Source organism: Gadus macrocephalus, chromosome 12 (assembly GCF_031168955.1).
Source record: "Gadus macrocephalus chromosome 12, ASM3116895v1".
Taxonomy (NCBI): Eukaryota; Metazoa; Chordata; class Actinopteri; order Gadiformes; family Gadidae; genus Gadus; species Gadus macrocephalus.
In genome coordinates, this window is record NC_082393.1 from 7,202,312 (window position 1) to 7,217,521 (window position 15,210).

Sequence of the window (15,210 nt, forward strand, 5' to 3'; positions counted from 1 at the left end):
GAAACAACTAATCATAGGCCTAGATAAAACAAGCAGGTAATAGGCCTGTTTGGTTTCTAGATCCACCACCCGGGTCGTTTATCCAATTCAAGTGGACGGTGATTCACTGTGAAACATCCAACGCAATAAATCAAGGCTGAGAATAACTCTTCTCTGTTTTGGCAAAGTCAAGTCCATTCGAATTGTATAGCCCTTAATCACAGTTATAGTCTCAACCACAAATATTCATCCGTGATTTAAACATCCATGCTGTTTACATATTGTTAATTCTTTCTGCTGTTTGGTCTTCTCAATCTGGCAAATTGATTTATGTCGATGTGCATTGTCACTTATCAGGCCACATTATACAACAGGCCCCAAACCATTGCACCCAAAAGAACATGGACAACTCACTTAATTACCAAGGATAAACCCTGAGAAGGACAGATAAAGATATTTCTGTAAACATGTGTGTGCCTGTATTGAATAACAACTCGATGTTTGATCAAAGTCTTCCATTTAGTAGACGTTATGTGAGCTTCTTGAATGGTGGTCTGACAATAGGCCCACATTACTCATAGGCTTGCCTGCGAGGAGCATTATATCATCAGGAAATTCTTTCAAAAAGCAACCCTGACCTTTTGTATGTCCCTAAACTTGTGTTTTCGTTTTAAACGGTTCCCCTCTGGGACACTTATTATATAAAAATCGGTGGCTTCTGGGAGCCAAGATGCACGGTCATGCGTGTGTTGATGGCGGTCCGCAGGGGGTCAAGGGATTCTCAGAAGGCGCACATCGCTTGTCAGCGTCGTGTTCGAGGCTACCTGCTGCGGCGGTTCCAATTTGTTACCGTGTAGTCTATGACGGAACAACATCGTAGACCTGACCACCCCTGGCCTTGTCTACCTAAGTCTCTCCCGTTTATAAAAGTGAAGCTTCCATTATTCTTAGTAAAGTAATCGATAGCCTGCAGACGAAGTCACCGTGCGTAATATGCTTTCTCTCAAGTATTGCAAGGTAGACCCTCCTCATAAAGAAATGCTCTTATGCTTCTTCCAGAGCATTTCATCTGACCTTTTCTTCTAATGACCATGTATTTTGATACATTTTGTATGCCTACGCTACGCAGTCTAGAATGCGATGCATTTAGGAATTCGCCACTTACACGATCGCACATGCAGTATTTTTTACAATTATTTCATCTGACGCATATACCATTGTCCCCATTTAGCTAAAGGCATTGGCAGTGATGCGCTAATTCATCAGATAATTACTGCAATTACGCGTCATTTTTCTCATGCTGTGGTGTTTATTTTATACATTGCATAAAAGATAATGGAGGGAAAGTGGGATGCTGAGTAATCCGCCAGAGGGGGGGGGTGTGTGTGTGTGTGTGTGTGTGTGTGTGTGTGTGTGTTCGTTTTGACCAAAGATGTTAGGTCACGTGAACCTGTTCAAACATGGTTGGAGTAGTGCGGGAGTAACACAAGTGTGATAACTGTTACAGGTCCTGAATGCATACAGATATGCTACAACAAAGTAAATGAACAATTACAGTGTGTCTTCCGGAAGGATTCTCAGGAGTAATGGGAAATGAAAAAACAGAACATTGCTTGGGGACTGAGTAATTGTCTGCCGTCTGAGTGGAATCTTTTTTCTTATCCATCTTACTGAATAGATATTGGTACCTCCTTCTGTGGTGGGGTATCTCTATGCTGCACAGAGCACTCACACAGAGAACCTTTAATAAACGATGAGACCATCCATTTCTGAGATGGGGTAGAATTATGTGTACGTGTGCGTCATCAATGTACGTTTAAGTGTATAGTAATTGTGTAATGGGTGTGTTCACGTGTGTAGTGTGTACATTCGGTGTGCAAACTAGTGTATGTCTATTGTGCCTGTCTAGACGGCGTGTGTCTATCTAGTGTGTGCATGAGCAGACAGTGTTATTTGTTGTGTGTGAGTGAGAGAGCGTGGAACAAGGAGCACTGACGTCAAACATGAAAAAGGAGAAACTGTTGCACCACTGTGACTGCGTATGTGTGGTGTACCCAGTGTGTGTACTTAACTAGTGTCTGTCTTGTGAAGTGCATGTGTGTACGCTTGAAGTCTGTGTGTGAGTGCAAGGTGCATTGACGTCAAATAAGAACTTCGGGAAAGACCGTGTTGAATGGTGAAGAAAGGAAATTGGGAGACAGAAACCATAACACAAAAAGGTTGCTCACAAAGTGGTTTTAATTTGAAACGTAACCAAAGGAAACCTCTTACTTGAAACTGACAGTGATTCTACACCTTAAAGCATTTATTATATCATCCCTCATTAAGTGCACTTTCAGTTACACAACCGAAAATAAGGTCTGTTTGAGAACGGAACCGCTAAAGCTCCAAGTCCATCAACACACACACACACACACACACACACACACACACACACACACACACACAGTGTGGCATGTGTATGCATGTATGTATGTATGTGTTCAAATCAAAGAGACAGGAATTGGCCTCGGATGTGCTTTGTCTGGCTCTGCACAAGCTTGTGCATAAAGAGTTAAAGGGTCCCTATTTTACAACTTGGTTAGCAAGATAGATAGAAAGAAAGATGGATGTGTTGATGGAAGCTACAAGCCAACCCAGGGAACCTGAAACGTCAAAAAAATTTGAAATTGCTAAGGAAAATCACACCTGAGAGTAAAATAGGGTCTCTTTAATGGAAGAACAGAACGCATGTCTATCACAAAAAATGAAAACTCACTCACTCACACGGTTGGTTTCAACCCAGCTGTTAAAGAGAAGGTTCTGGAGAGAGGTGACTCCACTACAGCAGATTGTGAGACAAAGCATTCAATGAAACAGCTTCTCACACAACTTTGAAAGCCAGCTAGCATGACCAGCACCTGCATTTTTTAGCTTTTAGCTTTAAAAATATATATTTTTTGTTCCTAACCTCTGCAATCTTTTTTACATGACACATATGTCCATAAATTAGTTTATACAAAGAAAATAAAGAATTCTCTGGGAGACGGTCACATTTATATGCCAAGTTGTTAAGGACCATAGATTGGCACATATACCGGCCTTTCAGCAGTTACACCAGAAAAACCACGCTCTTATCTTGAAATAATAATAATACATTTAATTTAGAGGCGCCTTTCAAGACACCCAAGGTCACCTTGGGTGACCTTGAAATGTGTCTTATGAAATGTGTCTTGAAATGTGTCTTATGAACACAAAGACACTACACTAGCACATGGTCTGGCTCTAGCATATTGCTGAATGGGCCTATTGCAGGACAGGATGTTGATTATCCTCACAGGTAGGAGGATATACAACATGAAATTAAAGACAACAAGCAGAGATCACTCCGTCCACTTCCTGTGGGCAGAGGCGCAACTTCCACATTCCCAAAGTAAAAGTTTATTTTTGTCAAGTGCATTATTTTGCGCATTTGTGACAGACAGGAACACAACATATTAGTTAGATCAGCTGAGCTCAGTGCATAGAATGAATTAGAAACATGTCAGGACCATAATTTTCTGACCCTGAAGTCTTCCACCACCACCCATTTCCCACGTAAATGTTGCCGTCATGAAGACAACAAAAAATATACATCATTCAAACATTCAATATTACTAAATTATCAACGAGGACATAACTACACATACTGTTGTACATACTACATAATATAATATTATATATAAAAGGCAAGAGAGAGATGGAAGATTGTGGATGACATTTTGAGCACATTGGACGAGAGACTGAGCAAGAAAGAGAATTATGTAGCTGCTGGGAACCTGACTTCAAGATGAGTCAAATCCAATTCCCGCCACCATAAACCCATTCCAAAAGCATCTTATCATCTACTCTATACTAACAGGAAACAATTTACCAGCCCTGGCACATGTAGCCCTGCACACACGCATGCATGCACACACACACGAAAGGTCACTCATTAAAGCCAAACTTCTCTCTTTACACTGGGCCAGACCCACGATGTGTGTGTCAGATACACCTGGTCCCTCCATAGACAGGGACACGGAACAGCCTTTCAACAGAGGGCCACACATCTAACCAGCAGTCTTCACTTCAAACAGAATAACTAATAAATAAGATTAATAAATATCCTTTTTAGATCATCTTTATAAAGTTCTATGAGGGACTTAACTTACACAGGGACTGGTATTTGGAGGAACAGGGAAAGCTCAGGGCTGAATGTCTGCTAAACATAAATATCTGATTTAGTCTGAACTAATCTAATCCAACTGAATGTTATCAAATGTACACCACCACCCCTCTCACACACACACACACACACACACACACACACACACACACACACACACACACACACACACACACACACACACACACACACACACACACACACACACACACACACACACACACACACACACACACACACACACACGTTGTTGCCCTTGAGTGAAAGGCTCAGCAATGCAGCTAACCAGAGTTACGGAACAGCTTCCGACAGTGTTGCTATTGACAACCGCAGTGCCAAAGCCCTGTCGGGAGTCCAGCAAACACCTGGATCTCTGCAGTTGGACCGACCGACCGTACAGCCCTCCTGCTACACGTGATCAACCGGAACAGAGATTTTCTACACAACTGTCCTTGCGTTTAAATGGCAGCATCACCTCCCCCCTCCCCCCTACTCCTCAGGTGAGGGCACTTCCTGTGTGGGAGGAGGAGGAGGAGGAGGAGGAGGAGGAGGAGGAGGAGGAGGAGGAGGAGGAGGAGGAGAGCGGGTGAGGCAGGGAGAGAATGTGCGCGTGGGTCATATTGCTAATTAATGACATCATCTAGCCTTCTTCATTACAATGATGCATATTCAATGTAATGTGAATTTTATTATTTTGATGTCCCAGCTCTTCACAGTTCCTTTTATGTTCTTCCTTCCTGTTCTAAAGTGCAGTCCAGATGCAGGTCACTGAACTTACATTTATCCCTCCCCCGGATGTCGAGGAAGAGATGAGGAGAGAAGGGAAGAGAGAGAGAGAGACGGAAACAGAGACAGAGAGAGAGAGAGAAAGACAGAGACAGAGATATGGCACAGGTCTTAAGAGAGTAGAACAAAAGAGGGTAAGTAGGTCCAACCGTTGAAAGGAACCCTGGCTGGTACTGTTCACTCTCTGGACTGGTAGAACAGGATGTAGCCCGACTCAGAGTTCTTGGAGATGTCAGACGTGAGGCCGTAGAACTCCTCGATGGCCTGGGCATCGATTTTCTGTCCCACAGCAGAAGAGAGAGAGTGAGAGAGAGAGGTGGGGAGAGAGAGAGAGAGTGAGAGAGAGAGGTGGGGAGAGAGAGAGAGAGAGAGAGAGAGAGGTGGGGAGAGAGAGAGAGAGAGAGGTGGGGAGAGAGAGAGAGAGAGAGGTGGGGAGAGAGAGAGAGAGAGAGAGAGAGAGAGAGAGAGAGAGAGAGAGAGAGAGAGAGAGAGAGAGAGAGAGAGAGAGAGAGAGAGAGAGAGAGAGAGAGAGAGAGAGAGAGAGAGAGAGAGAGAGAGAGAGAGAGAGAGAGAGAGAGAGAGAGAGAGAGAGAGAGAGAGAGAGAGAGAGAGAGAGAGAATAGAGAGAGAATAAGACGGAGACACGATAGTGTTTAGTGGAGATAGATAGTATAAGATAGATGGTGAGAGAGGTAAAGAGGGAGAGAGAAGCCAGTGTTAATGATGAGAGCTGTGGGCACCGTCTACGTCTGAGATGGTGTCGTGGGTGAACGGTGGGTGTGACTAAAACGTGACGCACCTCCACAATGTCGTCGTCAAACAGCAGCCAAAAGCCGTGGCTCTTCACGATGGTGATGTAGTGGCCTCGGTTAGGGCCGCTGGGGACAGATGTGTGTCAGACAACCGGATCCATCGATACACACCCACAGAACGCTGCCTGACTGCTGGGAAACCTAGCCACACGATGACTTAGTGCCGCGAAAGCAAACACACCCGCACACACGCCAAGTCATAGTTACAACACACACACACACACACACACACACACACACACACACACACACACACACACACACACACACACACACACACACACACACACACACACACACACACACACACACACACACACACACACACACACACACTTTCTTGCAACAAAATAGTAGAACAAGTTACGCATTGCTACTATGCACACAACAACAGACTAAGTTTGCCTTAAAACAACACCAATACACAACAACAAATTACACACCAACACACTGCCCTAAAACCACGATCGATCAACAAGCCTCCAAAAAGACATACACAAGCTAAGTAACAGCTGAAAACAACCCTTTATGGTAACCCACTGCTACCAAGCAATAACACACATCACTGTTTAAATAAAAATTTCCACACACACACACTCACTGCAAAACACCCACACGCTAAACCATTCGCAGCCTTAACCTCGGTGGTAAACAAAATTTATGAATCGTTTAATGGACAAAAAAAATAGCACAATGCCATCAGCTGTTTTTGTTAGCAATAGCCAGCTGTTATAATAGATATGGGTAAATAGGAGTTAAAAAAAGACCAGGACTAATTTAGCCCCTCTGAAGTGGACCATTAAGGAAGGGAGGGTAACTGAGGATACAATCTCAAATCTTTTCCTGTTCTTCAGAAGGGCCGCACACGCGCACGCACACGCACACGCACACGCACACGCACACGCACCGCTACAAGTTGGGTTTCAACTCATCCCCTGAGTTACCAAGCCAGCCTGTTCCGAACAATGCAATGGCTACTTGAAACACTTTTAAGTACAATGCCATGACATCCCCTCTGGGATCAATAGCAAGATATTTTTGCCACCAATATTCTAGTACAACTTGGATGTCAGAACTTTGTACGATCCTGGTCCTATATTCACCGAATAATATAAGCCGATGCTGACAAAGCCTAAAAAGGCTAGTGCTGGGCGATATGACCAAAATATCATAGACCCGTGTAATAAATCCCGATAACGATATATATCACGATATACCACATTTTCTGTAAATTCAATGAATAAATACCGTATTTTCCGCACTATAAAGGCGCACCAGAGTTTAAGCCGCAGCAGCTAAATTGAATGATGTGTACATATATAAACCGCACTGGACTATAAACCGCAGGTGTCGAATACTCGTTCCAGAAAAAAACACCATCAAAAACAACATTAATAATCCTTATATACTCCCTGGAACCGATTTCGACAGTATCTGCATATTTTGTTGAAGATTTAATAGCTTTTGAACGTTAATTAGTAGGCCTAAGTAGGTTGAAGTCCCTTCGTTTTTCCCCGTGAAAGCGAACAGCTGTTGTTGCGTTCAAAAATGGGAAAAAAGGCGCGTCTTATAGTCCGAAAATTACGGTAGTTTATAGAAAATGACCACACGGAAAGGCCTATTTCTTAGCCCCTCTTTTAGGCACGAGCTCACTTTGTCTTGGCTGGTCGTGGGAGTCCTTCTCCTATTCAGAATTGTCACGTTCACTCTCCTCCATATTTGTTTGTGTTGCCTTCATGTGCCGTGTGGAAGAATGTAAAGCGTCGTCCAAATGACGTAAAATATTACCGTAAAGAGTGTGATTTGCGACAAGACGATATAAACGATAGAGGATAATATGAAACGATAGACATTTTTATATCATCACACGATATATATCGTCATATCGCCCACTAAACAAAATAATATCGAAAACAATTCAAACCCAAACCCAAAACCAACGATTCGTGACGTGATTGCTCAGACAAGCAAGCGGAGCCCGAACAGGAGCGAAGCGTTACCTGCCGCAGTGAACCACAACAGCCACCAGGTCGTACATGCGGTCCAGGTTGACGGCGTCTCCGGACGTGTTGAAGAGGCGCAGCTCCAGCGGGAAAACGACGCGGTAGGACAGCTTGGTGTAGCGGTGCAGCTGCTCCATGTACTTAAACCTCTTCAGGTGCAGCGCCAGGATCATGGGCAGCCGCTTCACACGCATCCTGGGGACAGCGCGTAGAGCGTGACGGATGAGGAGGGCGCTAATTGCTACTCTCCACATTCGTGTGAAACAGCGAATGGCAGGGAGTGCGGCAGACTCCGAGGATGCGAACATGATAACCTGATTCCATGCTGCGATTTATGGTTAGCTACTAGCATTCTAGAATTTTAGCTACACGTCAGTCTTAGCGCCCTAGTGCTCACTCCCTGCCGGGAATCTAGCATCCTATTTCCCAGGTCACTGTTTTCTACAACACAATTAGAAGAATGTCGAAAAAAACTCTTAATGTAAGCATAATTTATTTGATACAAGTTCATTGTTAGCAAAACAAGGTTGCTGACCAAAATTATCTTTTTCTGGTAATTATTTCATTTTCATGACATGTTTGTAACTGACCGTTTCTGTGCTTCCTGTTTGCTGCAGCATGTCTCACAGTAGTACTTGTACTCACTGCACAGGGTCTCCGTGTTACTGAAGTCCCTGCAGGAGAGAACCACAGGAGGCTTGGTCAGTCAGGCTTCACCTCACACAAGAGTGACACGCCAATCAAATCACAATGACATCCACTGAGAAAAGTAGGGGGTCTACCTCAGAAAGGTGGGCGTTTAACTGAGACAGGTGAGGTGTTTAAATGACAAAGCTGAGGGGTCTACCTCAGAAAGGTGAGGCGTTTACCTGAGACAGGTGAGATGTTTAATTGACACAGATGAAGTGTCTACCTGAGACAGCTGAAGTGTCTACCTGAGACAGGTGAGGGTCTAGCTGAGACTGGTGAAGAGTCTACCTGAGACAGGTTAGGTTCTAGCTGAGACAGGTGAGGGTCTACCTGAGACTGGAGGTGTCTACCCCAAACAGGTGGGTAAATTACCTGAGACAGTGGGTTATTGACGTATTCTGCTCCACATCCACAGAAAGATCCAAAAAGTCCTCATCTTTGCTGCTAACCTGTAGACAGAGAGATATGAGATCAGTAAGACAGGCCTTTCTTGGAACACATGAGGACTGATTTAGGAGAGGGGAGGTGAGGAGAGAGGGACGATGAAGGAGAAGCAGCAAGAGGGATGAAAAGGAACAGGAGGATAAGGATGACAAGAATGAGAACGAAAGCGTCTGAGATGCAAGGAAAGAAAATTAGAAGAAAGAGGAGATTAGAAGAAGGGCGATGAACGGAAAGAGGATGAAATATGAGGGGACGATGAGATGAAAGAACAGGAAAGAGGAGAAGAGAGGAGACCGACACTCACAGTCTCACAGTTGAGGCAGCGTGTCTCATTGGTCAACGTTCCTTGGAAGATGTCGTGCACCCATGTCGGCTCCGTCTTGTTCTCAGGGTCGGTCTCCGTGGCGACGGGTGTTCCGTTGTTTTTCAGGCGCCCGTTTTGTTTCTCCTGCTTCTTCTCGTCCTGCAGGATGTCAGCCACCGTGTTCAGCAGGTAGTTGAGGAACTCGTGTGCGTCCTGTTGCATGTAGTTATCAAACAGGTCTGCAGGGGGAGACAGAGCAAATTTAATCGAACAGGAGGAATGGCGCAGAGGAAAGCGAATGCCGAACATTATTTTATAGATATAGTCCTTGATGAATTCTTTGAAAGGTGTATGTTTTCGACGGCGTCACATTTACAATAGAAAGGACAGCTTTACGCTGAGAATACACTAGACGGTTTTTCAAACGTAGAAAACGTGAGCCACCACCCACCTAACAATAGATTAAGATACATTTAACTGTTTTGCCGTTCAGTGTGTGGATACAGTACGTCAGGTTTTTTCCGAACCAGAAAACTCTGGTTGAAAAAAAACGTGCACATTGCAATGTGTATTGGAGGTGGCGCCAAGGCTTTTGTAAAGATTATTTTACTTAATTGGCTATCGTCGTTCCCACATGACAATCACTTGCCTGTGTCCTCGGCTGTCGTCCTTCTCGGATTGTAAATGCTGACGTTTATTAACTGTTTAATATTTGCGACTTCAAATCGGTTACCATATCGGTAAAAAACACTGTTAACATACCCCCACACCACAGGATAATCGGGCAATAGCAAAACCATCGACAAATCTGGGTTTTCCTGACCAAAATGGGAATGGGGAAATCAGGCGCAAAAGCAGGTTGATTATTCTGTAGTGTTTTTAAAAAAGAGATTTGAGGAGGAGAGCTTGTGTGATAGTGTTGGAGAGATAGACATGAAAGAGAACAAAGAAGAGAATAATAAGGATGGAGAGACACATGGGGAAGAGACAAAAAAAGAGAGGTGAGAGCCAGAGCGAGAGTGCGAGACTAGAGTCGATACAGACATGGCATTGTTCATTCACATAAACTCACTTTGGAAAAATCTGCTTAACTCAAGGTTGCCTTAGCTACCACCAACCCCCCCCCCCCCCCCCCCACGCACGCACGCACACGCACACACACACACACACACCACCCAGCCCCCACCACACCTTTCACATCACATTCACACCGACGGCGTCACATTTACTATAGAAAGTACCGCTTTAAAACAGGATGGAAGGAATTCAATTAAAATCGAGTTGAACTGCATGAACCAACACCATGTCAGTGTGCCAACTGCCGGATGGGCTTCACAGCCTTCTGAAAACCGGCCGGAAATGTAGGACATGGCTCGCATAATTCAGAAGAGCCCAACAAACCCTTTAGTATATCGAGTAGGTACACAAGTTCCGGTGTAACTCACATATCTGCCGCATTCATCAATTAACTTGAAAAGCTTCTTATTGTTATTATGAAATTAACACGATTGTTATGTGCTTAGCTAAAGCTTTTCTTGAACTTTGAAAGCGTCGATATACCTCTATGGTTTACAATACACCTGCATAGCATTACTCTCACTATACAAGAACTCCCACACACAAACCCAAGCCGGTTGTTTGAAAGGCGGCAAGACCGGCGAGTCCTCCCATTCTCCAAAGTAGCAACACAAACTGGAGACATAGCCACATCACTTTGTTAAATGGAGAGTGCTTTTTAAAATCCTAGAAAATGGATGTCCCGAAATAATGTTCCATTATTTGATTCAGTTTCATTGAAGATTGGTGAAATCAAGGATTTACATTTAAAAGTAATGTTCCAACACTGGTCACGAGTCACGACCCACCATTTAAAAAAAAAAAAAAACGGCCCAAATCATACACACACCAGCCAACAGCAGCTATAAAGGAGGTCAAACAAGGAGTGATGTGCTCCTCACCGTTCTCCTTGCGGAGGCGCGAGATGAACTTCTTGGGGGGTATGACCCCGACCTTCTTCTTCTGGGTGGCGATGCTGTGGAAAAGGTCGGCCAGGCAGGTGAGCAGGTTCTCCCTTTTCTTCTGCTGGGCCTTGTACGCCAGGACGTTCTCCCGGAACGGCCGGCACGAATACAAGGCCTGCAGCACAGAGTTGCAGTAGCATGTGTTCCCAAACTGAAAGAGTTGGACAGAACAAGGAGAAGGAGTGAGCGTTTACAGCAGAGTGGGACATAACAAGGTGATGGAGTGAGCGTTAGTGACACCTGTTTGATCTATTCATATAATTATTAATTTATAACTTTTTTGTTAAAGCTGCAATCAGCAATATTGCTGCCCCACTTTGTCTCGATGTAATAGTGCTTTAATTTAGTCTCATGGTTCTCCAGCATATTTTATAGTTATAGATCATTGTTATAGATCTAAATGCTTTAGAAGCATGAGACTCAGTCAAAATACAATCTAATCAAAACTCACACCAATATTGCTAAATGCAGCCTTAACGTTAAACTGTATATGTTATTGTCATTTGTTGTGTTGCACAGTTGAGGAGGCATGGAACTCAATGATTTAATTTCCAAGAATGACTTCTATTCGTTGTTCTCTCATGTGCATATGATGGGTACAGTTTAAACTTGTTAGCTATTATGGAGGAAGAACTAAAATGGTAACCAATTGGGTTAGCCTGAGAGTTACATTGACCAATCCGAAGTAGTGTTCGTTGACTGGGAACTGCTCAGGGCCGATGTCTTTCTCCAGAGCAGAGGCATTGGTGCCCTGAGAGGAAACAGGAAACAGGAAACATAGGACCAAGGATAAAACAGCTGTTCCTAATAACAAAACTGCCTTTAAAATAGCATACATCTAACTGTTAACTGTCAAATAAACTCATGTCTAAACCAATATACAGTAAACTTGACTAGATTATAAAACCTACACATAACCAATGTGTTAATCCGACTGGCGGGCTAAATTATATTTTTTGCCAATTTGCTAAATCACTTAATTAGATGCAAGATCTTTTGTGAATGCAGCCAATCGTACATTCAACTCAAAACCAAAAAAACAGTCCTAAGAAGCATCACAAACTAGAATCTAGGTCAGCCTGATGCTCAAATCAAAATCTGACCAATTTCAGCAATTGACAAAAGACATGATTGTCCGTGAGACTGAAGAGAAACATCTCACGTAGCAACGCTGGGCTCGTCTTTTATGGTCTGTCAGTTAATTAAATCACAAAAAAATATTCACAAAAAATGCCAAACCAACTTAAATGGACTATTGGTTAATGGCACTTTGGTCTTTGCTTGTCTTTGATACTTCACAAGGGACAAATGTGTCGGGGCATAAAGTGTAACATATTGTAATCAGTTATGTGAGCATGTGCAATATCTATTTTAATAACAATGTTACCAGATGTATGATATAATAGTTTAACTTGAAATAACAATTATATCTTTCGCTTTAGGGATTTGATTCATTTAAAGCTCTGTAATAGGCCAGATATCCCATTAATTAGTGGAATTTAATCTACCGACTGTCCACACATGTTTTGGTTTCCCTGTTTATAGGATTATGGTCTGCGTGTTACAAGTCATTTTGAAGGATAACTTTGGGATATTAAGTTGGACATCATTTTCCCCAACACTTTCCGAGAGTACAAGCGCTTGTGCCATTGCAACCCTCTCATGATTCGGGCATCGTGCCCTGTCAATGTACCACCTCTAAAGTGCTTGTGTTTGCCCCTGACATGCTTAGATTGTTATCAGTGTCTGACAACAGGGACATTTCCTGCAAAACCTCAACTCTACAGAGCTCAATATTTAAGAGTGAGAGTTCTTCTTGAACGAGACTTGAACGAGGGTCACATCCGGGAATGGACTGCAATGGCTGAAGCTCTACCTGTCAATACACAACCGATTTCAACTATTGTTGTCTGCATTTGACTTTTAGACCCAAAATGATGGAAAATCGTGTCCAGGTAGACAGATCAGAAGTTATCCTTTAACAGATACCTTTATCCAATATCCAAAGAGTTACAATGAATTCATAGACAAGTCAGGAAGGAGCAGGAAGGATAGAGACGGATATGTAGGTAGAAAACATTGTGATTCGAACCTAGTACTTTCCCTCCACCAGGCCACCAGACTCACTCGTCACTGAAAGACCTTCTCATGACGTGTGGGTCAACAACAACAAGAGCCTGCCATGTGTTGTAACCATGGTTACAACAAAGACGTTGCAATTTTTAATCGAGAACAGAGTTTGATAATTAGGACTACCAATGACATTTGTATTGCCGTATAATGTGTCTCGTCTAGCAGGCAGCCTCATCTGGAAAATGACTGGTATTGTCCACTTAAAATGCCAACACATTCCATCCCTGGTCCTGCTCAGTTTAACAGAGATACGGTCTGGGTCAGAGCGGCACCAGGGGTCATGTAATCACAACCAATCTGTCAAAAGCAGCGATTTGTATCCTCCGCAGACATCCAGTGTAAATCATACTATGGAATAGCATAACGTTTCCGATGCAGGAGTGACCCTGCAACACTCATGCCTCGAACACAAGGGGTCCCACTGCTCTGAACATAGATAGAAAATCCAAGAGTATACCCTGTTAATTTTGCATTCTTCCGGGACAGGCCGGGTGCAGAGAGCCAAGTCAACCGTGTCACCACATCATCATCACTAATATCGAAGAGGAGGAAAGATGCAGGCAATCAATAGTAAAAACGGCTATCAGCCAGATACTTACCATATTACAAATGGAGGCGATATTTCTGACAGTCATTTAGTTTATAGTGTCACCCACACAGTCATCTTTATAAAAGAAACATTATGACAGTGCAGGCGGTGCAGAGAGATGGAAGTTAATTCGCAGCCGCGACCGGAGGCCAAGACCACAACCAAGCATTCAGCGAGACGCAGCACAGCGTGTTGCAGAAAAGCCTACAATTAAAAAAGAAACTAGAGTCTAACAACGACTCGACTTAATTTTAGCGGGCGTTCATCGTATTTTGCAACTGGCAAAACATTAGTGCATCAATGGGTCACGGACGCACGAAGTTGCAGCAGGTTGATACAGCAGAGGGTTGCACTAGGCTACGCTTGGAGGTAAAGTATACCGCCCACTAAATCCAGAGAGAACGGAGCTGATTGGTCGACACCCTCAACTGTGCGATTGACGGAGGGTAAAAGCCATACAGACCACTCGGATGATAACGACCGGAGTTTCTGGGATATGTAGTTTGACATTGGAGGGCCATGGTTAAAGGGACAGTACGCTGAGCTGCGCTCATCACTGGATGTTGCTTTGTAGGATTATACATCTTATCTGTTTATCTTATCTTATCCAAATATTTTGACTCATTTTTCTACGTAATTAATTAATTGGCCTGATTAGGAACATTCCCAAATAAATTATTTTTTGTGTTTTTAAAGGAGACATATTATGAAAACAACACTTTTCCTGGGATTTGGGGTGTTGTTTTGGGTCTCTGGTGCTCCCACACGCATACAAACTTTGAAAAAAGTCTGTACATCACTCTTTGAGTGAAATATGCATTTCTGAAAGTACCCCTCCTACCAAACAAGCGAGTCAATTTCGGCGCCCCCTCCTACGTAGGAAGGGGGCAGAGCCGGCCCTGGGCATAGGCAGTATCGGCAAATGCTAGGGGCGCCGTCATCCGCGGGGGGCGCCGAAAACGGGGGGAGAATAAAAAAAATAAATAAAAATAATAAATATATTTAAGCAATAGATCACGCCAGGCTGTGGTATGTGCTCATTATACCACTGTTAAGGGGCGTTGTCCGGCCCCGACGCGCAGCGGAGGGCCGGCGTGATGACTGAAGTGATCTATTGCTAGCTTACTTCGGACGAAAGCAACATTGTTTAATAATCAATAAATATCTGAGTTAGGCCTGTTCAGGTGTTATTTGACAGGTGTCTTTCCTGCTGCTTGTATGTCAGTTAAAATCGTTTTAGTTGTCCATCCCCTTTGTAATAGG

General features: G+C 43.6%; 1 protein-coding gene across 1 annotated transcript; it reads right to left on the reverse strand.

The window, feature by feature from the left end:
- Positions 1 to 2,199: 2,199 nt before the first annotated feature.
- usp46 (ubiquitin specific peptidase 46) lies at positions 2,200 to 14,333 on the reverse strand. Its single transcript, XM_060066752.1, has 10 exons — positions 13,958 to 14,333; positions 11,896 to 11,976; positions 11,163 to 11,376; positions 9,205 to 9,443; positions 8,829 to 8,905; positions 8,357 to 8,440; positions 7,764 to 7,961; positions 5,751 to 5,829; positions 5,101 to 5,230; positions 2,200 to 4,678 (listed from the first exon to the last, which is right to left on the reverse strand). The coding sequence occupies exons 1-9, from the start codon at positions 13,991 to 13,993 to the stop codon at positions 5,129 to 5,131; spliced, it is 1,110 nt and encodes a 369-aa protein (XP_059922735.1). The 5' UTR covers positions 13,994 to 14,333; the 3' UTR covers positions 2,200 to 4,678; positions 5,101 to 5,128.
- Between the last annotated feature and the right edge of the window lie 877 nt (positions 14,334 to 15,210).